Source organism: Fistularia commersonii, chromosome 10 (genome assembly GCF_037954325.1).
Source record: "Fistularia commersonii isolate RoL2024-O1a breed Wild chromosome 10, RoL_Fcom_v1.0, whole genome shotgun sequence".
Taxonomy (NCBI): domain Eukaryota; kingdom Metazoa; phylum Chordata; class Actinopteri; order Syngnathiformes; family Fistulariidae; genus Fistularia; species Fistularia commersonii.
In genome coordinates this window covers 14787172-14809528 of record NC_141293.1, presented here as the reverse complement: position 1 = coordinate 14809528, position 22357 = coordinate 14787172, and the positions used below count along the sequence as shown (strand labels likewise).

At 51.2% G+C, this 22357-nt stretch overlaps 1 protein-coding gene across 1 annotated transcript; it reads left to right on the top strand.

Annotated features, from left to right (window-relative positions):
- The first annotated feature begins 2179 nt into the window (after window positions 1-2179).
- On the top strand, window positions 2180-15993 carry cpne4a (copine IVa). The gene is made up of 16 exons (XM_086153942.1): window positions 2180-2435; window positions 3191-3387; window positions 5104-5283; window positions 5493-5564; window positions 6067-6141; window positions 6509-6592; window positions 6686-6775; window positions 7465-7563; window positions 10259-10345; window positions 10572-10631; window positions 11397-11530; window positions 11701-11755; window positions 11877-11928; window positions 12346-12479; window positions 12559-12795; window positions 13771-15993. The coding sequence occupies exons 2-16, from the start codon at window positions 3217-3219 to the stop codon at window positions 13900-13902; spliced, it is 1662 nt and encodes a 553-aa protein (XP_086010068.1). The 5' UTR covers window positions 2180-2435; window positions 3191-3216; the 3' UTR covers window positions 13903-15993.
- Window positions 15994-22357: the final 6364 nt, after the last annotated feature.

Genomic DNA, 22357 nt, shown 5'->3' with positions numbered 1-22357 from the left:
TTATTCGTATCCTCCTCTCTCACACCAACTACCTTCATACCCTCTCTCACTACGTCCATAAATCTTCTCTTTGGTCTTCCTCGAGACCTCCTGCCTGGCAGCTCCAATTCCAGCATCCGTCTACCAATATATTCTCTATCCCTCCTCTGTACATGACTGAACCATCTCAGTCTGGCTCCTCTGACCTTCTCTCCAAAACATCTAACATGTGCTGGTCCTCTGATAGACTCATTCCTGATCCTATCCATCCTGGTCACTCCCAAAGAGAACCTCAACATCCTCATCTCTGCAACCTCTAGTTCTGCCTGCTGTCTTTTGGTCATTGTAACAGTTTCTAGTCCATACATCATCGCTGGTCTCACCACTGTCTTGTACACCTTTCCTTTTATTCTGGCTGAAAGTCTTCTATCACATAGTACCCCTGACACTTTTCTCCACCCGCTTGGACCCGTCTCTTCACCTCTTTTCCACACTCTCCGTTGCTCTGGACTGTTGACCCTAAGTACCTGAAATCCTCCAGCTTCTTGATCTCCACTCCCTGTAGCCTCACCGTTCCACCCGAGTTCCCCTCATTCACACAAATATATTCTGTCTTGCTGCGACTAACTTTCATTCCTCTCCTTTCCAGAGCATACCTCCACCTCTCTAGATTTTCCTCTACCTGTTGCCTGCTCTCACTACAGATCACAATGTCATCCGCAAATATCATGGTCCATGGGGATTCCTGTCTAACCTCATCTGTCAGCCTGTCCATCACCATTGCGAACAAGAAGGGGCTCAGAGCTGATCCCTGATGGAGTCCCACCTCCATCTTGAACTTCTCTGTTACCCCTACAGCACACCGTACCAGTGTCTCACAGCTAGCATACATGTCCTGCACCAGTCTAACATACTTCTCTGCCACTCCAGACTTCCTCATACAATACCAGAGCTCCTCTCTTGGCACCCTGTCATATGCTTTTTCTAGGTCTACAAAAACGCAATGCAGCTCCCTCTGGCCTTCTCTGTACTTTTCTATTAGCATTCTCAACGCAAATATTGCATCTGTAGTACTCTTCCTAGGCATGAAGCCATACTGCTGTTCACAAATGCTGACTTCTGCTCTCAGTCTAGTTTCCACTACTCTTTCCCATAACTTCATTGTATGGCTCATCAACTTTATCCCTCTATAGTTGCCACAATTTTGCACATCCCTTATAAGGAATTATTGAGAGTACACTTTAATATTGAAGATAATATCTGTACCTTTTGTGAAGACAACATTGAAACCACTGACCATATATTTTTCTCATGTGAAAAAGTACAGGGTTTTTGGGCTAAAACTCAAAAATGGGTTAAAGAAAATTTTCCATCGTCACCAGTTTCCTTCTCAAGAGATGACATAAAATTTGGTTTACTTTTAAGCAACAAAAGAGATGAACTATGTGTCAGTGTTATTTCAGCCCTGGCTAAGATCTCCATTCACAAAAACAGAATGCAAAAGTGTTGCCCCAATTTCACGTTCTTTATATAAAAAATCCTTAAGACTTATTGAAAAATCCAAAAAGCTAAAAATATGCAGTTTGATGCCTGAGAGTCCTTGTGAACCACCAAGTTAATACATGTTATATTCCCCTTTCGGGTTTTTTAAATTTTTTTATTTATCTATCTATTCATTTATTTATGTATTTATTTATTTTCTCTTACTTTCTTTTTGTCTAGCATTAAACATTTCTCACAAACACTATTAACTTCTGATTACATACAGAACGAATGTCCTTATGTTCTTTGCTTTCTCATCCCCGGCTGTTTCGTTGACATTCGATTCTACCTTGCCATGTTTACTTGTACATATGAATATTTGTTTATGCTAGTTGTGTTCAATAAAAAAAAAAAAATTAAAATAAAAAAGGTTGGTGTTGAACCCGACATATCGATCCCGACCGATGACCGATCATTGTGGCGGCGGAGACCGGCGGGGAAGGGAAGAGGAAGTGTGGGGGGGCGCTCGGTCTGCCTGCTGCAGTACCGCAATTCGCCGCTAGATGGCGCCACAGTCCGCACCGCCTCTACCCCGCACAGCGCGAGGACTCCCGATAAAGAGGCGCGCGAGGTGGCGGGAGAAGAGGAGAGAGAGAGAGAGAGAGAGACAAAGAGAGCGCGAGAGAGAAACAGAGAGAGAGAGAAACAGAGAGAAAAACAAAAAAAAGAGAGAGAGAGAGAGAGGGCGGGATGTAGGCGTGTGCCCGCGATTACGTGCGCGCGGAGCTCCTCTCAGGTCCGAGCGTCTGAGCGCGCGAACTTTCTTCTTCTTCTTCTTCTCTCCACGCACGCACGCACGCAGCTCGGGAGGGCGCGCGGCTCGTCGACCATCAGGAAGCAGCGGCAGTTGACGGAGATGTTTCTCCTGCGGGTCTGAAGGAGGACAGAGGAGCAGAAGACGAGCCGCGGCTGACGTGAGTCGAGCAACTTATCGATTGTCGGGGATCCACCGGTCGATTCCCGTCGGTATCGATCCGATCGGCACGCGGGGGACCGACGTCACCCCGGGTCGGGAGGACCGAAGGGGTCAAAGGTCGATGACCCCGCCCCCCCCTTAGGCCACGCCCCTCCGGTGGTTTGCACTATGACATCATCACGTCCACCTTGTGATCTGTTGTGGTGGTCTTTGGTCGGAGTCTGACATGATGGGGGCTCCTCAACCTCCAGTGGGGAAGAGGTGGAGGAGAAGAAGGTGGAGGTTGAAGGGGAGAAGGTTGAGGATGGGGAAGAGGTGGAGGTTGAGGTGGAAGCGGAGGAGGAGGAGGAGGCGTGGGTTTCTGCCGACCGTCAGACCTCTTGGTCCTCGTCCGGGAAGTTAAACCTGATCCGACGCTGAAACTGAGACGAGGGATATTTTTAATGCACTGAGGGTGAGGAGAAGGTGGAGAAGGAGAAGGTGGGGGGGATCAGATGAACGAGAGGGTTGATGGACGGGATGAGGGATAATGGAGGGGTGGAAGAGGTGGAACCGAGAGGAGATGGAGATGATTGAATTTAGCAAGGTGATGAGGTGGGAGAAGGGATGGAGGTGATGGAGTCTTCCTGCTGCTTTACCAGAGACTAATACATTCATGTTAATTGTCTGATTATTAATCAATTCTCAATAGCTGAGTGATACAGATGGTCGTGTGTGTGTGTGTGTGTGTGTGTGTGTGTGTGTGTTTGTTAGGCCAGTCCCGTTTTTCCCGTCCCACCATGAGTGACATCTATGAGTCCGCCGCCTCCACCCTGGGGCTCTTCAGCGCCCCCTGCCTCACCAAGGTGGAACTGCGTCTCACCTGCAAAGGCCTGCCGGACCGGGACGCCCGCTCCAAACCCGACCCCTGCGTGGTCCTCAACATGAAGTCCCATGGACACTGGATGGAGGTCCGACCACAGGGACACACCGAAACATCCACACACTCAAATGCAACTCATGCACGCACGCGCTCTGAAACACACCACATTCTCTCTCACACACACACACACACACACACACACACACAGACACACACACACACACACACACACTCACACTAAAAGGCAACATACACACACACACATACACACACTGAAACACACCACATACAAGCACACACACACACACCTCATGTACCCTCTCTCTCCCTCTCTCTCACACACACATACACCTGATATACACTCTCTCATACACACACACACACACACACTTGATGTACACTTTCTCACACACCCACACCCCCCTCATGTACTCTCTCTCTCTCTCTCTCTCACACACACACACACACACACACACACACACACACACACAAACACACACACACAGTGAGGAAGTCAAAGGTTGCAGAGGTGAAGCCGTGGTACAGCTGGTGAATACACTCCTTTGGAGGCCATGGATGATGGATGTGTGAGAAGGTCTTACCTGCTGGTGCCTGGTTCTGATTGGTTCCCGCTCCGGTCACCCGACTTCACACACCTCAGCGGGCTCGTTCTTTCGGCAGAACGGGGAGAAGGTCCCGGTGGACCAGGGGTTCCCGGATTCTCCAGGCATGGGGGCTCCATGTTTTCCCATCAGCACCTGCCCGAAACCACACGTCTGGACAATGTAGTGTCTCCTGCATGTTTTCGAACTGCGGGAGGAACCCGAAGAACCCCAGGCAGACAGAGAGAACATGGAGCCTCCATGTAGAACTGAACCAGAGAGCGCCTGCGGGGGGGGGAGGCGCTCACCGCCGGACCACCTGGACCCCTTCAGATGTGAGGTGGAGGCAGGTGGTCCAGGTGATGCGAGGAGGAAGCCATTGTCTGAGATCCACCAGGTCTGGTTTTCCAATTAAAGCCGTTCCATCTCTGCCGTCATTCTGACTGCACCCACAGCAGCTCCTCGCTAATTAGTTCTTCTAAGGGGGGATTTGGCTTCTCGTCAGTTTCTTCTGACGCCGTGGACTCGTGGTACGAGCCCAAGCCGCTGACGCTAACAAGCTCTTCTCCGTTCTCCTCAAACGCCACATCCCTCAATTAGGACCATAACTGGCAGCTTTAGAAGCTGCTTTTACAAGTTCGTCCGTGGTCTGCACACAAGCAGGAGGCTCAGATACACGCTCTGTAGTAATCAGGCACCAGAGTAGATATTTCAGTACCTCATCTTTAGTAATCAGGAATCAATCAGGCACTGGTGAGTGGACCCGGTTGTTCCAGATGCAGCAGGTCAGAGGGCAGGATCTCCTCGGGTTCCCCTGTAGTAGGGTGTATTTGTCCAGGCAGTGTCCCACAGGGCTTCGCTGTCAGACCTCCGAAGGTTGAATTTTTTGCCAGTTTAAAAGTAGACAACCCAACAATCACACGGCGCTGGGTTTGCAGTCAAATTCCCTGCGGTAGGATTTTCACTCTCTACCTCCACCCAACCAGTCCATGTCAGCGGGGCTTCTTCTTCTTCTTCTTCTTCTCTGTGTCCAGAGAAGGACAGGAGGTTCAGATTACCTCCATCTACTTCAAAAAGGGATGATGTTTGTTTGATTCCCGTAGGAGCAGCTGACATGCTCACAGCAGTCTCAAGTGGAGCTGCTGCTCCTCCGTCCAGGTTGTCCTCCATCCTGAGTAACCCCAGGGTTGGTCCTCCTGCAGGTGGACCGGACGGAGGTCATGCGAAGCTGCGTCAACCCCACCTACTCCAAGGTCTTCACGCTGGACTTCTACTTCGAGGAGGTGCAGCGCCTGCGTTTCGAGCTGCTGGACACCAACAGCAGCCACAACGGGCTGAAGGAGGCGGAGCTCCTGGGCTGGGTGGAGTGCACGCTGGGCCAGGTATGCGTCGCCATGGAAACCAGCTCCGCACGTCACCGTCGGCTCTGGCTTCACATCCCAGTCGGCGGTGGTGATATCATCTTTGGTCTCCATGGAAACAGACATTCTGCTCGTGATTGACGGCCTATCAGGAACCAATCGATCATTGATCAGGTCCATCCTAGCGTCACTCTCTCCTGTGATGTGTGTGTGTGTGTGTGTGTGCTCAGATCATCTCCCAGAGGAAGCTGTCCAAGGCTCTCCTTCGACCAGGAGGGATTGTGGGAAAAACCATCATCACGGTGAGGAGCTCCTTCCGTGCGTCCTCCTCTTCCTCCTCCATCTACTCCTCCTCCTGACTTCCTGAAGTATCTGTCATGTTATGTTGTCATCAGACGAGGAAGTGTGAAGGTCTATGTTCTCCTCGTTCCTCCTCTTCCTCCTCCTCTCCTTCCAGGAGTTTCTGTCTATAGTTTTAGGTGGTTCCCTGTGTGTCATGTGATGTGATGATGTCATCAGAAGAGGAGGTGTGAAGGTCTGTGTTCTCCTACTTCCTCCTCCTCCTCCTCCTTCCGGATGTATCCGTCATGTGTCGATGTAATTAGAGGAGGAGGTGTGAAGGTCTGTCCTTGTTCCTCCTCCTCCGTCCTGGAGTTTGTGTCTGTAGTGTCAGGTGGTCCCCTGTGTGTCGTGATGTGATGGTGTCACGTGATGTGATGATGTTATGCGATGTGATGATGTCGTGTGATGTGATGATGTCACTGGGCGAGGAGGTGTGAAGTTGGCGTTTTCCTGCTTCCTCAGATCTCTGCGGAGGAGCTGACGGGGAACGACGACTACATCGAGTTGTCCTTCAGCGCCAGGAAGCTGGATGACAAGGTGGAGGTCCTGCTCTGCTCCACGGGCCTTCTGCAGGCCTGGAGGAGACCTCACTGAGGTTCCTCAGGGTTGGGGTTAGAACCGTCCAACATTTTGGAGCCTGGAGGATCAGGAGGGCTTTGCTTCCACCGCAGCTCTCCGCCTGGTTCTCCAGGAGGTCTTAAATTTTTCTTAGATATAACCTTCTGGAGGACCTCTTGAGGACCACCGGTGCAAAACAGGGAAACTGACCCTGCGTTGCTCAGATGTCATGGCGGTAGTGAAGTGTTGAAGTTGTTGCCATGGTGATGTATCAGTGATCTCTGGTGGAGACCTGCTCCAGAAGGTCCTCCCCTTCCTCCTGCTGACGTTGCTTGTCCTCCTCCAGGACTTCTTCACCAAGTCTGACCCCTTCCTGGAGATTTATCGGCTCAATGATGATGCCACGCTGCAGCTGGTCTACAGGACTGAGGTACACACACACACACACACACACACACACACACACACACACAAACACCAGCCTCTTACCTCCTTAACCCAGTGTTGTCACCCTCTCCTCAAGACGGTGATGAACAACCTGAACCCTGTCTGGAAGACCTTCAAGGTGTCCCTCAACTCGCTCTGCAGTGGAGACCATGACCGCAAGCTGCAGGTACACACACACACACACACACACACACACACACACACACACACACGCAGAAGATTAGAGAAAGATCTCAGAGCTAATGTGAAACTGGAGTGGAGAAAGTGTCCTCCTCCTCCTCCTCCAGAATGAGGAGGAGCCAAAGAACGGGGATCACGTTTGACAGACGCTCATTAAGAGGAGCAGGTGGAGATCTACGGATGGAGATCTATGGCTTAATGAGAGGGAAAATACGCACACACAAACACATACACACACACACACACTCAAACACACAGTGTCTTTATATGATGCATGTGTGCGTTCATGTATTTACGTGCATATGCTTAGATGTGTGTGTTTCTGTGTGTGTGTATGAACATATTTGCATGTACGTGTGTGTGTGTGTGTGTGTGTGTGTGTAAAGTACCAAAAAAAACACTGACCAGATGAGCTGTGGCTCTCTGCTGTCCCTGGTGGGCACAGAGAGAACTGCGGCTCAAGGGTCTGGGTGGAATCACAAATAGAACTAGGGAACCAGATCAGGGAATGAGCTCAAGGAACCAGCGTGGAGAACCAGCTCAGCACCCTGCTAGGGGACCCAACCCAGGGAAGCAGCTCAGGGTACTAGCTCAGGTCTTTGATGGTCCCTCAGCCATGTTCCTTCCGGTTCTGGCGTGTTCCATGTGACCATGCGTGTTCTGGCGTGTCCTCAGTGCACTGTGTGGGACTGGGACTCCAACGGGAAGCATGACTACATCGGGGAGTTCGAGGCCTCCTTCAATGAGATGAGGGGTGCCATCGACGGTCGCCAGGTGAGTGTTGTTCCCCGCCTGGAAATGTCACACAGTGGTTCTGACCCGGGGGCGGGGGATTTAGGACGCCTGGACGTTCACCTCCTGTGAGGCGAGGTAGCCAGAAGCAGGGGTTCCTGTTCCCGGGATCTCATGGGTCTGAACATCAGATTGGACACACGGGAGACCCTGGTGGCCACAGTCAGCAACAAAGCCTTGTCAAAACTTATTGTTGCTGTTCCTGGAGACAGGAGGAACTCTGCGAGAACAAGACTTACAGCCAGAGAGACCACAGGAACTGAAGGTCAGCTTCCAAAGAGAAAGGTTCTTCCACTCCTACCAGCCCTCAACTTTATTGCTAATTTCCAATTTCCTCCCCCTTATGCACCTCCGCCTCCTTTTTCTTCTCCTCCTCCTCCTCCTCCTCCTCCTCTCCCCCCTTCTGCCCCCATTAGTAAACTGGCATGCGCTTTGTGGGAGCAGGACAGTTTTAGCTGCTGAAGATCTGGTTCATTCCAGAGGGACTCGATCAAACAAGTCGAAAAGGGAAGGAGCTTTCTGGGCTCCGAGCCTCAGAGGGAGGAGCTTCCAGCCTTTGATGAACCCCCAGACATCTATCCCAGAACCACCCTGGGCAACGAAGGCTCCATGAAGGGGAACGTCATGTATCAGAAGATCAGCTGCCTGCTGATGTGACCCTCATCCTTTCTTCATCATTTTGAAAGAAGTGGACTTTGTTCTCCAGAAGAGAATATTCAACACCTGAATGTTGGGGTTCATGTTCTTGGGATGAAGATAGTCCATGCCAAAAACGAGGGACCTCCTCGAGGCCGACTTTGTCTATCATACCTGGGGATATTGAAGGGATCTCAGGTGATCCATTCACTATGATGTACTCCACCTGGAGGAGGAGAAAACCACCGTCCCAGGATACCTGGAAGGTCTTGGTCACTGAGCCACCTCTGGTAAAAACAGGTCAAGTTGAGAAAAAACTGACATGTCAGAAGACCATAGCATCCAAGTCTTTGCAGTGGAGCTCGGCAGTTCACTTGCAACAACTGTCCATCAAACAGCTCCTGTGAAGGACAGATCATGAAAGATCTCAACAGTCACAATCCCCCAGTGGGCGAGGTACTGCCAACCAAGTTGTTGACCAATTGCTCGTAAATGGAAAGTGTGGGAAGAGAAATGTAGCAAGGACCCTGGCTTCACAAGACCTTTCACCATGGAGGAGCAGGAAACAGGAGTCTCTACCTACAAACCCGGAAAGGCATTTGGAGTAAACAACATCCCAACAAAGCCGCCCAAGTGTTTGCGTCACCTGTGTAGAGAATGCTTCTTCGGCAACTTTATAAACTTCAACATACAAGCTCCCTCACATTTGGAAGGAAGCCCACATGATAGCATTGCTGGAACCTGGAACAGACCCATCTGCTGTGAAGAACTTCAGCCCAATCTCTGTTTTGAGTCACACCAGTAAGCTGTAACACTTGATCCTGAACAGAATTCCCCCCTTCAGTCGATGATGTCCTCAGCATGATGTCATTTGCCAGCAGGTTTCTGTTCTAGCAAGTCCACATCTAGCCAAGTACTCAGACTCACCCAGTACGTTGAAGGTGGCTACCAGGAAGGGGTGGCATGGTGGAGTTTGATCTTCCAACACGCTTGTGATACAGTCAACCGTAAACCTCTTCATTTAAAGATCCTGGGGATCACAAAAGACACCTGTCAACGGAGTTAAATGAAATCATGCTTGAAAAGAGACATTTCTTTGTTGAGCTTGGAGCAAATAAAAGCAGATTGTGAAGACATGGGAACAGCCTCCCACAGGGAACTGGGCTTGCGCCTCTCCAGTCTAACATCTACATCAGTGACCAACAAGGAGTGCCGACACCTACTATGCAGAAGATAGTAGGTGCTTCATCTATGCAGAAGATCTGGGTATAGGTACACAAGATGGCCACCTCAAAACAGTGGAAGCGAGACTCTCCAACACCCCAAAGTGCTCAGACCAGAGAGCCATCTCTCTGCAAACCTATCAGAGACACAGGTGTGCCTCTTACCTGAGAAATCGTGAAGCCAGGTGTCTTCTGAGGGTCGGTTGGTCAGGAGCCGCCCTTGAGCACCGAGTCTAACCCTTTGCAGATGCCTTTCTTTTCCATACAGCGACAACCAAGGTGAAAGTGAGTGCGAGAAACACCATTATCCCCAAGCTCCTTGGGACTTCCAGGGGTGCTAACCCAAAGACTTTGAAATCCTCTGCCCCTCGTCTCTTAGTCTGGGAGCTACTTGTGCACAGGAGTTTCATCCTGCCCTCAGCAGGATACTGCCTCCGTCCGTATCACAGGCTGCCTGAAACCAACATCGACGGAGTGCTCGCACATCCTGGCAGGAAGCACCAGGAAGATTTACGGGAATGCCAACAACTGGCTACAGCCTCGGCTTGGCCTTATGCCTGCAAACAGACACCTTACATCCAGGAGAATCCTCCTGCAGAGTGCTACGCCCCTCAAACCATCAGGCCATAGCAGCCAAAGAGTCGCTCAGTGGGAAGAAAGACTCCACAATCTTCCATAACGATGGCGCTAAAGACGAGGGGGCTCAATCAATCATTACATTTCACTGCAGGGATTTTAAGAGCAATCAGAGGACTTCAGTCATCCGCACTCTCTTTGACTTTCTTTGTGTGTGTGTGTGTGTGTGTGTGTGTGTGTAGGTGCAGTGGCCCTGTATCAACCCCAAGTACAAAGTGAAGAAGAAGAATTACAAAAACTCTGGCATCGTCATCCTGAACCAATGCAAGGTGAGCGCTACCTTCAGGCCAGGGCTGGAGCAGCAGCCTGGATTGTCTCCATGGAGACGACCTGGCTGGAGGTGCCGGTCCAGATGAGTCTGAGGCAGGCTGAGGTCAGAGGTCAGGGGGTGCATGAGGGAGGGGGGGGCGGAGCTGTTGATTGGACCGGCAGGGCCGTGCATCGGCATCCTGGTTACTGTGGCAACATGTGACATCACTTGTCTGTTTCTCATAGATCATCAAGATGCACTCCTTCCTGGATTACATCATGGGGGGCTGCCAGATCCAGTTCACGGTGAGGACACACAGACACACACACTCAGACTGATACACAGACAAACACACACACAGTCGGACTCTGTCACACCACATACACAGACTGATATCACACACACACACACTCATCGAGACCGCTGCAAACTTGGACAAACACACATAGACACATGCACATTCAGACTAATACACACTCTGAAAAACACACACATAGACAGACACAGACACACACACACACACACACACTCTGACTCCTTCACACCCCACACGCTCACATACCCAGACTGATACACTCACACATACATTCAGGCTGATACTCACGCTAACATTCAATCAGACACGCACACACGCACAGTCGATTCCCAGTCTGGTTTTCCACTGTGAGCGGTTTCAGTGTTGCCATGGAAACTGTATCCATGGTGATGCCATCCGCCCAGCCAGTGTCCCAGTTAGAGGCAGCTGTGGTCGGACCTTCCATCTGCCAGGATGGAGAACAGTTCCTTCCAGGATGGTGGATGGTTTCTTCTAGGACGGAGAACAGTTTCGTTCCTCAGTTCCATGCTCACCCGCCTCTTGTGGTCCAGCTCTGTGTTATGGGTGTGTGTGTGTGTGTGTGTTTGGGGGGGGGGGGGGGGGGGGGTGTACTGGTCCACATGTGTCTTCCAGGCTCTAGATCTTTGTGACCACTCAGAGACTGGGAGGAGCTCTTGACATGACTTGTGAATAAGCCCCGCCCTCAGCTTGCCGGGGCAGCAGCAGGGCTCTCTGATTGGCTATCTGTCCTCAGGTGGCCATCGACTTCACGGCGTCCAATGGCGACCCTCGGAACAGCTGCTCGCTGCACTACATCCACCCCTTCCAGCCCAACGAGTACCTGAAGGCGCTGGTGGCCGTGGGGGAGATCTGCCAGGACTACGACAGGTAAGTAGAACCCAGAGAACCTCTGCTGGGCCACCAGAACCTTGGCTGTGCTCCTCAACTGTGCTGCTGCTGTGGAACGTTGTCTTGGTCTCTCTTGCAATCAGATGTCAGTTCTTAACTACAAGTGATGCTCGACTCTTTGGCCAATCACAGATCTTCTTCTTCCTCAGTGACAAGATGTTCCCAGCCTTCGGTTTTGGGGCTCGCATCCCGCCGGACTTCCAGGTTTGTGATTGGCCGCTCGGAGAACATGGAGGAGTTAGAGGACCACACAGGAAGTCAACTTCTTTGTGTTGAAGTTTCTTGGGACATGTGATTCATCTCCTGCCCCTCTTTCTCCCCTCAGGTGTCCCATGACTTTGCAGTGAACTTCAATGAGGAGAACCCAGAGTGTGCAGGTGGGCTTTCCCTCTGGAGTCCACTGTGCGAGGTGCCCGTCCTCGCACGAGGGCCAAGGCCTGGGTCAGGGCGGTGGCCATGTTGGATCTGTTTGGTTCCGTCTGGCAGCAGAACATCTCCAGAACCTTCTGGTTCCTCAGTTTGCTGGTTCAATTCCACGTGAACCTTCCTGCTGTTCTTGGGGTTCCAATAGTTTCTCTTTGTGCTTGTGTGCACTTGTTGTGCACCAGGTACTTATGTGCACCTCTGGTTCCGTGGGCATGGGACCTGCGGTTCCTCTGGTCAGTGAAGGTCAGCCCGTTAAGCCCCTTCAGACCTTCAAACATGTTCCTTTCCTTGTATCTTCTGCCTTTGGCTCAAAGCTGCCGTGGTTCTGCTGGGTTCTAATGGGGTTTCTGGGGTTGGGGTCTGTCCAGGGATCCAGGGGGTGGTGGAGGCCTACCAGGCCTGCCTCCCACGGCTGCAGCTCTACGGGCCCACAAACATCGCTCCCATCATCCAGAAGGTGGCACAGTCCGCCTCGCAGGAGGTCCACACCAAAGAGGCCATGGTGAGATCTCGTCGGTCTGACCGGGTCCCGGTTCCAGACCTCAGACAGGAAGTGATTGTGACGGGTTCCTGTGCCTCAGCAATACTTCATTCTGCTGATCCTGACGGACGGGGTGGTCACAGACATGGCGGATACACGGGAGGCCATCGTGCGGGCGTCCCGCCTACCCATGTCCATCATCATCGTTGGCATCGGGAACGCCGACTTCGGCGACATGCAGATGCTGGACGGGGACGACGGGATCCTGCGTTCTCCAAAGGGGGAACCGGTTCTGAGGGACATCGTCCAGTTTGTTCCCTTCCGGAACTTCAAACACGTGAGTGGCTCCGACTGCTGGTTCTTCAGTTCTAAGGCTGGTTTTGGTTCTCCTCGCTCGGGGAGGAACAACCTGGACCTTACATAGAATGTCATTGGGTCCAGTCTTCAGGCCTCCTGAAGACTGAACCTCCTGCCAGCTCATGTCCTCCCTCTGCCTCCCAGCGGCCTCGAGGTTCCTCGAATTCCTCTCAGAAGAGTCCCGGTTCTCCAGCAGTTGAAGGCTGTTTTGTTCCAGAACATTCCCTGGTTTTCTCTCCAGCCTCGGGTTCTTCTTCCGATGTTTGATCGACAACCAATTTTTATCCCCAAAATAGGAAATTGTTCAGAAACAATTGTTTAGAACCAACTGAGAACCACGATGTCCTCCAAACCTGGGCTTTTTAGCATCAAGAACCTCTGTTTGCGGTTCTCGTTCCTTCCCCCCTCCCCCCTCCAATAGTCTTCTTTCGTTTCAACGTGATTTAACAGAGCCCTTTTCCACAGAACCTCTTCAGGGTTCCCAGTGAGAAATGCTCTGAACAATGTAGCCATTGAATAGATCCCAGTGGTGACTGTCAGGCGAGCCCCTTCAGAACCTTGCTGCCTGGCCTGGTGTGCCATCAGCAGAATCCACCTGCTTCTGACCCGGAGAACATTTCCGCTCTTTTGTGTTTAATCATTCCTCATGTTCTCAGGAGTTTTGAGAGCATTAGACATTCAATCGTGACAAAAACTCAGCTGGATCTTTTCACAGCACCCTGCTAATGTTAGCCTGGGTTAGCTGATGTTAGGTCGCATTAGCTGATGTTGGCAAGTGTTGACTTAGTTTAATTGATGTTGGTTCGTGTGATTTGGCATTAGCTAATGTTACCTAGTATAAGCTGAAGCTAACTAGTGTTAGCAACCATTAGCTGATTAAACTTGGGTTGGCTGGCATATGCTTACGTCAGTGTGTCGATGTTCAGCATGATGTCACTTCCTGTCCCCCCCACAGGCGTCTCCAGCTGCCTTGGCCAAGACGGTGTTAGCAGAAGTGCCCCACCAGGTGGTGGATTATTACAACAGCAGGGGCATCAAGCCCAAAGTGCCCAGCCAGTTCCAGTCTTCCAGGCCCTTCGGCCCCTGAGAAAGTCCATGTCCTGGATAGAGAACATCATGTGTACTGTCTCTCGTTCTTTGTGAAAACAGATGCTAAGGGTGCTACGTGGCTCCGCCCCCTGGATGTCCTGTTCAGGACAAATCCAGGTCCTTTCCCCTCCAACAAGTCTCTTCTCCTATTTCTGTCTCTTGAGCTTTGACTGATGCCATCTTGATGAGTAAGCCTCTGATGGGCCAGTACGCCATCGGGTTCCTTGACAAGCTCTTCCAGAACCAGGTTTCAGAAAGTCCATGGAATCAGAAATCGGACGCTGAACAAACTTCAGGAAAACCAAACAGAGTTGGAAGTCCTTCTAGCCACGGGTTCCTCAGACGGAGGTTCCCTCTGGGTGGTGTTCCATCAGAAGACCAAAGGGGGGCATTTGAGGGACGTGTTGAAATTGGCTTTTGAAGGGTTAAGGAATCACTCACAAGCCCTCAGCTTTTTTCCCGGAGTTGCACTCCCCGAGTAGCGTCCCCTGATAGTTTTCCTGTTCCTGCTCACAGGAAGCCAGAGCTTCTGGCAGGACCTATGACTTCCTGTCAGCAATATTTGTGAGTGATGGTTCCAGTCTCTGACGGGCAAGGGGACCCCAGAGCCCTAGTCCTGGGATGTCAGGGAATGGATCCATCTGGCCTGAAGCCCAGACATGTCAAGAACATCTGAAACGTTGCCTGCTATGTTTGTTGGCGGGTTGGAACCCATACGTCTGCAGACGGACCTCCAACCTCCGGGGGCAGCATTCCCCCGACTGTGACCTCGTACTGTCGTTTACAAAGAACGCAGGGTGGGACTGGACATGTAGCATCTTTAGCGTCTGTCTGCATGCACGGCCGGAGTCCGCACCTTGGGGTTCTCCATGATCCGGAACTCCACTTCGGCTCAGTTTTCGTAAGAGTTGGACTAAAGTTTGTCGAATGTTCTCACGTTGTTCCACCTCTGGGTCTCGTCCAGAAGAACAAGAGCTGCCTTCACACGTCTGCACCCGATGCATGACCTGTTGTTCTGCATGCAAACGGGACTTCCTGTCCCGGCGGTTTGTTTCCTGTCAGTGAGTAACTATGTTTACAGGGTTCCCCCGGGGCTCTTGTCTCCAGCATGCCGGTCTAAGTAGGTTTAAAAGCACAAGTTCGTTTTTTTTAGATGAAGATGCTAGTTTTCTGTCACATTGTGCCGCAACACCCGCTGTCCAGCCGCCTGGCCCGGTCCGCTCCGTTGCTATGACAACCACGTTTGTCGTGTTCATCAGCGTCGCCATGCGGCGGTTTGCCCTTCAGATCCCTCAGGCCCAGAAGCTCAGAGGCGGGAGATGATAGCGTCCTCTTCGCAGACCCGTTCTCAAAGCTACGCCGGGACTCTGAAAGCATCCGGTATCTTCAGAAGCTGCGAACACCAGACAGAGAGGTGGTTCCACAATAAGTCGGAACTCCACCTGCTTGGGTGGAGGAACCCTGCTGGTGTTAGGCAGCGAGCGGTGGTTCCTGCCGTAACCACAAGTGTCAAGTAGCCCAGAGGTTTTAGACCTTCAGCATCACAAGGACGAAGAGAAGAATGAAGGTTCAGGCAGCGACGGCCCCACTGGACTCCCCCCCCCCATCACACGGCTGGTGCTGGAGACAAAGACGGGAAGGCGAGCACTGATTGGAGCATCTGCCGCAAAACCTAAAGCTGAAGCTACCAGCCAGACCTGTTCTGTGTTAGCGGGTGGACGTTAGCATTACGCCCGACACCCGACGTCTCTGATTGGACCTCAACAAAATGAACACGCTGTCGTTACTGAGCAAAAATCCAACGTCTTCCAAATGTAGCATCGCAAAACATCCCCGGATTCATCCCCAGCTTGATAGAACCCACGACGAACCACGCAGAACCCGAGACGATTTATTTGCCTTGAGAACGGGAAGATTTGAAGCTGTCCTTGCAGCAACACGAGGAGTCGGTTGTGGTTCTGGCTCGCAACATTGTGTGGTTCAATGTGGTGGAACACCCCTTCTCGTCAGAGGAGGTCAGGTGGTGGGTCATGTGGCGTGAATATGCAGTGATGTTTGCCCGACTAAAGTGTCTTCACTGTAATAAAGGTTTTATTAGTCTGGTTCTGAGTCAGTCCCTTCACTGAGGCCTCTAGAATCCCGGGTTCTCTTGGAAAACCTCATCTGAGCAGCAACGATGATGTTCTAGGTCCAAGAACAACTGAATCCACAACATTTCCGGAACAGAAGCAAGTGTTCTCTACTTCCTGTCACGGACCAACTCCACCTAAAGATGATTCGGTCTGAAACTGAACTGACCCATCAGATGGTACCATCTCAGCAGAACCAACAGAACTGGCATTTGGTCTTAAAGACCTGAGCACCTCAGAGTCACTGCTATTTTGAGTATTTGTGCTGTATCAATACGTGGGTGTGTGTCTGAATGCCTGTATGTGTGTGTAATTGGGTGTGTGTATCTGTGGATATATATGTGAGTGTGTGTGTGTGTATAATTAAAAGCTCCTCAGGGTTTGAAGCTGCTCAGGATGAAAGGAGGTCATTTACGCTGTTGACAAACCCAAAGCTATGTATCCCTTCTCTCGCTCACACACACACACACACACACACACACACACACACACACACACACACAGGTGAAACATGAGCTTTTCATGTTGAAGCACGAACATTCAGGATGTTGTGGTTTCTCCTCCTCCTCCACCCCCGGTATAAATGTAGCCATGATACATTTGAGATACCCGAGGAGATCACGGCTACAGGAGGAATCCGGGTCAAAGGTCAAAGATACAATCGATGGACTCTGTGATTCTGAACTGGAACTGAGAACCATCAGGACAGACCGGGAGGAGGCTAATCAGGGGACCAATGAGGGGCAGCCAACAGGACATCTGTTTCCATGGAGACGAAGTAGCTACAACAAACTGGCGATGGGTCAGTCTTGGGTAAGTTCACCTCTCAACCAAACCAGAGGATGGTTCACAGTCTGCAGAACCTGGAGGACCCAACCCACACCTTGGTCGGACCCAGGAAGTCTCCGTCTGCACCGGAAGCAGATGGGAAGCAGGGAGCTTCAGAGGAACCCTCTCAGAGCGCAGAGAACCCCTCAGGCACCCGACTCATTAAAGATCCATAAAAAGAAGGGGGAGCTCCGGGGTCAAAGGTCACCACTGGCTGGGCTCCATCCATCTTCCCTCGTCTCCAAGGACGCAGATTAATGGCCGCTGTCGCCACGGTAATGCTAATGATCCCGCCGAATGACGTGAAACACCGTTATCTCCTCAAGAACCTGGGTTCCCCTGTGGGTTCCCCGGTTTTACCATGCCCCTGCATTAAGTGTGTGCTCCCCAGCTTGAGCGCGTGTGTGTGTGTGTGTGTATGTGTGTGTGTCTCTGTCTCTCTGTTTGAGTGTGTGTGTGTGTGTGTCTCAGTTTGACTGTGTGTGTGTGTGTGTGTGTGTGCGCCTCGGTTTGAGTGTATTTGTGTGTGTGTGTGTGTGTGTCTCTCTCTCTCTCAGTTTGAGTGTGTGTGTGTCTGTGTGTGTGTGAGCCTTGGTTTGAGCGTGTGCGTATGTGTGTGCGCACGTGCCTTGGTTTCAGTGTGTGCGTTTGAGTGCCTGGGCTTTGATTTGAGCCTTTGTGTATGCCTGCGTACCTTGGTATGAGTGTGTGTGTGTGTGTGTGTGTGTGTGTGTGTGCGCCTCGGTTTGAGTGTATTTGTGTGTGTGTGTGTGTTTCTCTCTCTCTCAATTTGAGTGTGTGTGTGTCTGTGTGTGTGTGAGCCTTAGTTTGAGCGTGTGCATATGTGTGTGCGCACACGCCTTGGTTACAGTGTGTGCGTTTGAGTGCCCGGCTTTGATTTGAGCCTGTGTGTGTGCCTGCGTACCTTGGTATGGGTGTGTGTGTGTATGTTTGTGTGTGTGTGTGTGTGTGTCTGTGTTGTGTACGTGCCTTGGTTCTAGCGTGTGTGTGTGTGTGTGTGTGTGTGTGTGTGTGTGTGTGTGTCTGTCTGAGTCAGTTTGAGCGTGTTAAAAGGTGTGTGTGCCTCGGTTTGAGCGTGTGTGTGTGTGTGTGTGTGTGTGTGTGAGTAAGTGTGTGTGCCTCAGTTTGAGCATGTGTGTGCTTTTACTTGAGCGTGTGTCTGTGTGTGGGGGGGGTGCCTCTGAACGTGTGTGTGAGCATGTATGTTGTGTGTGTACCTCTGTTTGAGTGTCCGTGCATGTGTGTGTCTGTTTGAATGTGTTTGTGCATGTGAATGTATGTGTGTGTGTGAGTATGTGTATGTGGTGTGTGTGTGTATGTGTGTGTATTCTCCCTGCAGTGGAACCGGTTCCTTCAGAAGGTGGACTACAGAGGTTCATGGGGAACCTGGAACCCAGAGCAGCTGCAGGTTCTTGTCCAAGATGGGCGTGGAGGTGGAACCGTCCTCCAGCCACAGGTCACCACGACATCAGAGTGAGATGCCTGAGGGTCCCAGACCTTCTGGAGGAGTCAGGCCTGACAGATGTTTCAATGACCTCAGAGAACCTTGGATGTCAGAAGGGGATCTCCTGACCACAGACAGAGAATGAAGGCCAAGCTTCCACCTTTGCCTTGCCATCAGTCAGACCTCGGAAAGGTCTGAAGGAAAAGGTCCTCCTCTGCTGCTGCACTGGAGAAGCAGCCAGAGTGAGGAACCTGCAGTCACTATCTCAGCAGGAAGTCCATGTTAGAGAAATGCTCCTGAGAACATCCACACTGAGTCATGTCCTCTGGTTCCGCAACTTTTCATTCATCTACATGCTTTATGCTCCTCCTGCAGGAGGCGGAGCCTATCCCACCTGTGACTCTGCGAGAGGCGGGGCTAATCCTGGAGGAGCGAGGACCAGGGCAGGAGGATGTGGAACACGGTGAGAAACCCAGTGTTTTCTGGAAGGAGGATCAGACCTTGAGTGAACATGAACCTTCATCCTCAGTCTGAGGATGAAGCTCCGCCCCCTCCCTCGCTCCAGGTCACATGTGGCGTGAGAAACACCAACATGGAGGCAGTGCAGGTGTGGAGGCAACGCCAACATGGCGGTGGTGCCAACATGGCAGCCTTACGGCGCCTGGTGGCCCTTTGAAAAGGAGGTCTTGGTGCTGCAGCAGAAGAAGAAGTGGGTCGTGGTAATTAGAGCTGCAGGCGACAACGCGTCACAACATCCTGCGTTCCGATTGGCCGGCAGCAGGCCCGGGACGGGGGCGGGGTATATTACCCTTCTGAGTGGCAGGTGGAGGACAGGAAGTGGAAGATAAGGTAAGATAATACTTTATTGATCCCCATAGAGGATCAATGAAGCTCCTCTGAAGGAATCGTTCTGATAATGAACGCCTCCATCAGGAGCTCCATCTCACGAGTACTTGCAGTACGATAGAGCTACGGTACTGCAGTACTTGTCTCAGAGTACTGGCTAACAGACCCTGAATACAATCTAAAGTAAATCACTGAGTACTTTGTTTAAGTCTGTATCCTGACAGCTGCCTGGTCAGGAGCAGAACACACACACACACACACACACACACACACACACACGTTTACCCAGGCAAGTTCACCAGTTTACGCTGTGTGTGTGTGTGTGTGTGTGTGTGTGTGTGTGTGTGTGTGTGCGTGCATGCGAGTGTGCGCGCCTGTAGGAACCCCCCGGATCCAATGACATCATGGCGCCCAGGTCATGTGACTAGAGGATCTCTATTTCCTGCTGTTTCATCATGTTTTCATCTCCTCTCACTTTGTAAACACATGAATATTTCCAACACAAGACGACTCACTGTCGCCCCCTCAGGCGGGCCGTGGAAGCACAGGTGACCGGGGAACGTGTGTGTGTGTGTGTGTGATTGACGTTCTGGTTCTGTCCTAAGGAGGTCACTTTTAGCATTAGCATGGATGAGCATAAGGGACCGAAGCTAATGTGATGCTAATTTATTCTCCTAGAAGAACCAGAGGAGGGTTCTCAGGAGGAACAAGGATATATTCAGGAGGTTCTGCAAAGAAATGCTGGTTCCATCTTCAGGGAGCAGAAGCACTGCAGTTTCCATCCATCCAGGCTTCCTCACATCTATGGTTATGTTCATGTGAGGATGACTGGGTGAATAGAAGACTGTCTCCTGCTGAATGCAGATGGAACCAACCTTTGTTTGCAGACTCTCTAGAATTTATCCTGGTTCCTCCTGAGAACCCCCCAACACACACACACACAAACACACATTCTTCTAGGAGAATAAATGCACCCAGCAGCAGAGAACAGTGGAGAACCGTCCTCCACTCTCACCTACAGACCATAATGAGCTCATTACCAAGCAGCAGCTTCATATTAGCATCAGTCCCTCATGCTAATCCATGCTAATGCTAACGGTGACCTCCTTACAGCTGCAGAGATGTTCCGCCAGAGAACCTGAGGACGCAACCACAGCCTTATTAACACACACACACACACACACGACCCCTATAGTTCTGGTCTGGTTCCACTGAGGTTCATCCTTCTCCTCAGACCCAGTTTACTTCAGAATGCTGACGAAAGATCCCTAGAAGTTCCCTGTTCTGATATCTGGGTTCCCTGAAGGTTCTGCAGATGTCTGCTCCTCCAGTTAGATGGAGGTCAGCTGATCACTGGGACAGGAGACAACTTGCCTCTGAAGCAGGAGATCCTCTGGAGAATGATTTTCATAATAAAAGCTGACATGATGGTTTCCAGGAGAGACTTCCTTGTTGGGGCAGGAACAGGTGAACTGACAGGACGTGATGAAGGGTGAGGGTGAGAAGGAAGTGGCGTGACTGATGGAGTGTGAGGATGACCCACTTACACCTCCATCTCACATACACACACACACACACCCACACACAATCACTGTAATATATATACACACCCTCCCACACAAATAGAGGGCTCGAGATAACACACTGATAGGCTTTGTGTGTGTGTGTTAGTGTGCAGCTGCAGGCTGAATTGGGAATATAACACATTAGTTTTTATGAACGGTTGCCATGGTTTCCTGCTGATGGGATTCCATACGTCTCGGCTATAGATGATACGGTGGAGGGGCGGGGGGGGCAGAAGAGGGGGTAAGGGGGCAGCGGAGGGGGCCAGGTTGGAAAAGCTCCTTGATGTGGCTTCATGCATTTAAACCAGTGGAATTTACATGAAATACATCCTATAATATGTGTTCAGACACAATGGGGCTGCTCTGGAGCTGATCTCCAGAGCACAACACTTTACGGAGCACACCTGAACACACTTTGCGGCAGAGAAAACCTGAACACACTTATTTAAAGAGCACATCTGAACACACCCCATGCCATCCTCATCAAGCAGAACACCAAGAATGTGTTTGAATTATCCAGCTAATCTTAAAAGCGAGTAACTCTAGCTAGCTTGTTTAGCATCCGCATCTAGTTTTTAGAACATCTTTGCTCCAGGTTAGCTAAATGCTAAAGTAGCGGTTGTGCCCCTGCTGGGGGACTTGTTGTCCGTGTCACTTGACAAACTCCGCCTCCCAAGAAGAGCGTGGTCTCCTGGCAACCTCAAATATGTCTCCTCTCAGCCGGCCGCCTTCCTCTCCGGCTTCTACCACCCTTCACTTGGACCCATGTAGGGGTGAAGAGGGGTTGTAGTTGCTAGGCAACAAGCGGGGCGGCCAGTTTGAGGGAGGTAGTCTGATTACAGCGGGTGGGGGGGGTCTGATGCAACACCCAGCTCAACACGACCTCTGACCCCAAACACTTCGGTCATGTGACCTGTCAATCACTGACTCCTCAGCCCGTCAGTGACACACAGGTTTGATGGTTGAAACAGGAAGTGGGTTCTGATATTGGTTTAAGTGGCGAATCAACCTCTCTTTGTGTGTGCGTGTGTGTTAAGTCTACATGTGTCTGTTGAGTCTATGTATGTGTGTGTGTGTGTTGAGTATATTATGGGTCTGTTGAGTCTGTGTGTGTATGTATGTGTGTGTGTGTGTATGAGTCTGTGCGTGACTGTGTGTCTTTGCATGTGTATGAGATAATCTTTGTATGAGTGTGTGTCTTTGTGTGCATGTGTGATTCTTTGTCTGTGTATGTGTATTTTCTGTCTGTCAGTTGTCGTGTGTGTTAAGGGACCCGACACCAGTGCACTTTGTCAGAGTTTTGGTTTTAATCAGCTTGTTGCCACGGCAACAGGCGGAGTTCTATTTCTCAGAAGCCACCCAAGCCTTCGTTCGACGGCCCGTTTCCATCGGCGTCGGTCGCCAGGGCGACGGGACCCTCCCGTTCCACCCCAAGGTGCTCCACCACAGTAGCAGGGAGAACCTCAGCAAGGGGTTCCTCACCCTGGACCTGCAGCCACAGCTCCACCTGGTGGACCTCAGTGGACCCACAGCAGAAGACCTCGGGCTGCTCCACCTCTGGCAGATTCCAGGGAACGTTCTCCTGAAGTTCTCCCTCAGTGTGGTATCTCTCTCTCACAC

What these genes read in the sequence shown, in the direction of transcription:
- cpne4a (XM_086153942.1), top strand. Translation starts at nt 3,217, where the DNA reads ATGAGTGACATCTATGAGTCCGCCGCCTCCACCCTGGGGCTCTTCAGC. An exon ending in CCCATGGACACTGGATGGAG is followed by an intron (nt 3,388 to 5,103) that starts GTCCGACCACAG and finishes GTCCTCCTGCAG; the next exon opens with GTGGACCGGACGGAGGTCAT. An exon ending in CCTTCCGGAACTTCAAACAC is followed by an intron (nt 12,796 to 13,770) that starts GTGAGTGGCTCC and finishes TCCCCCCCACAG; the next exon opens with GCGTCTCCAGCTGCCTTGGC.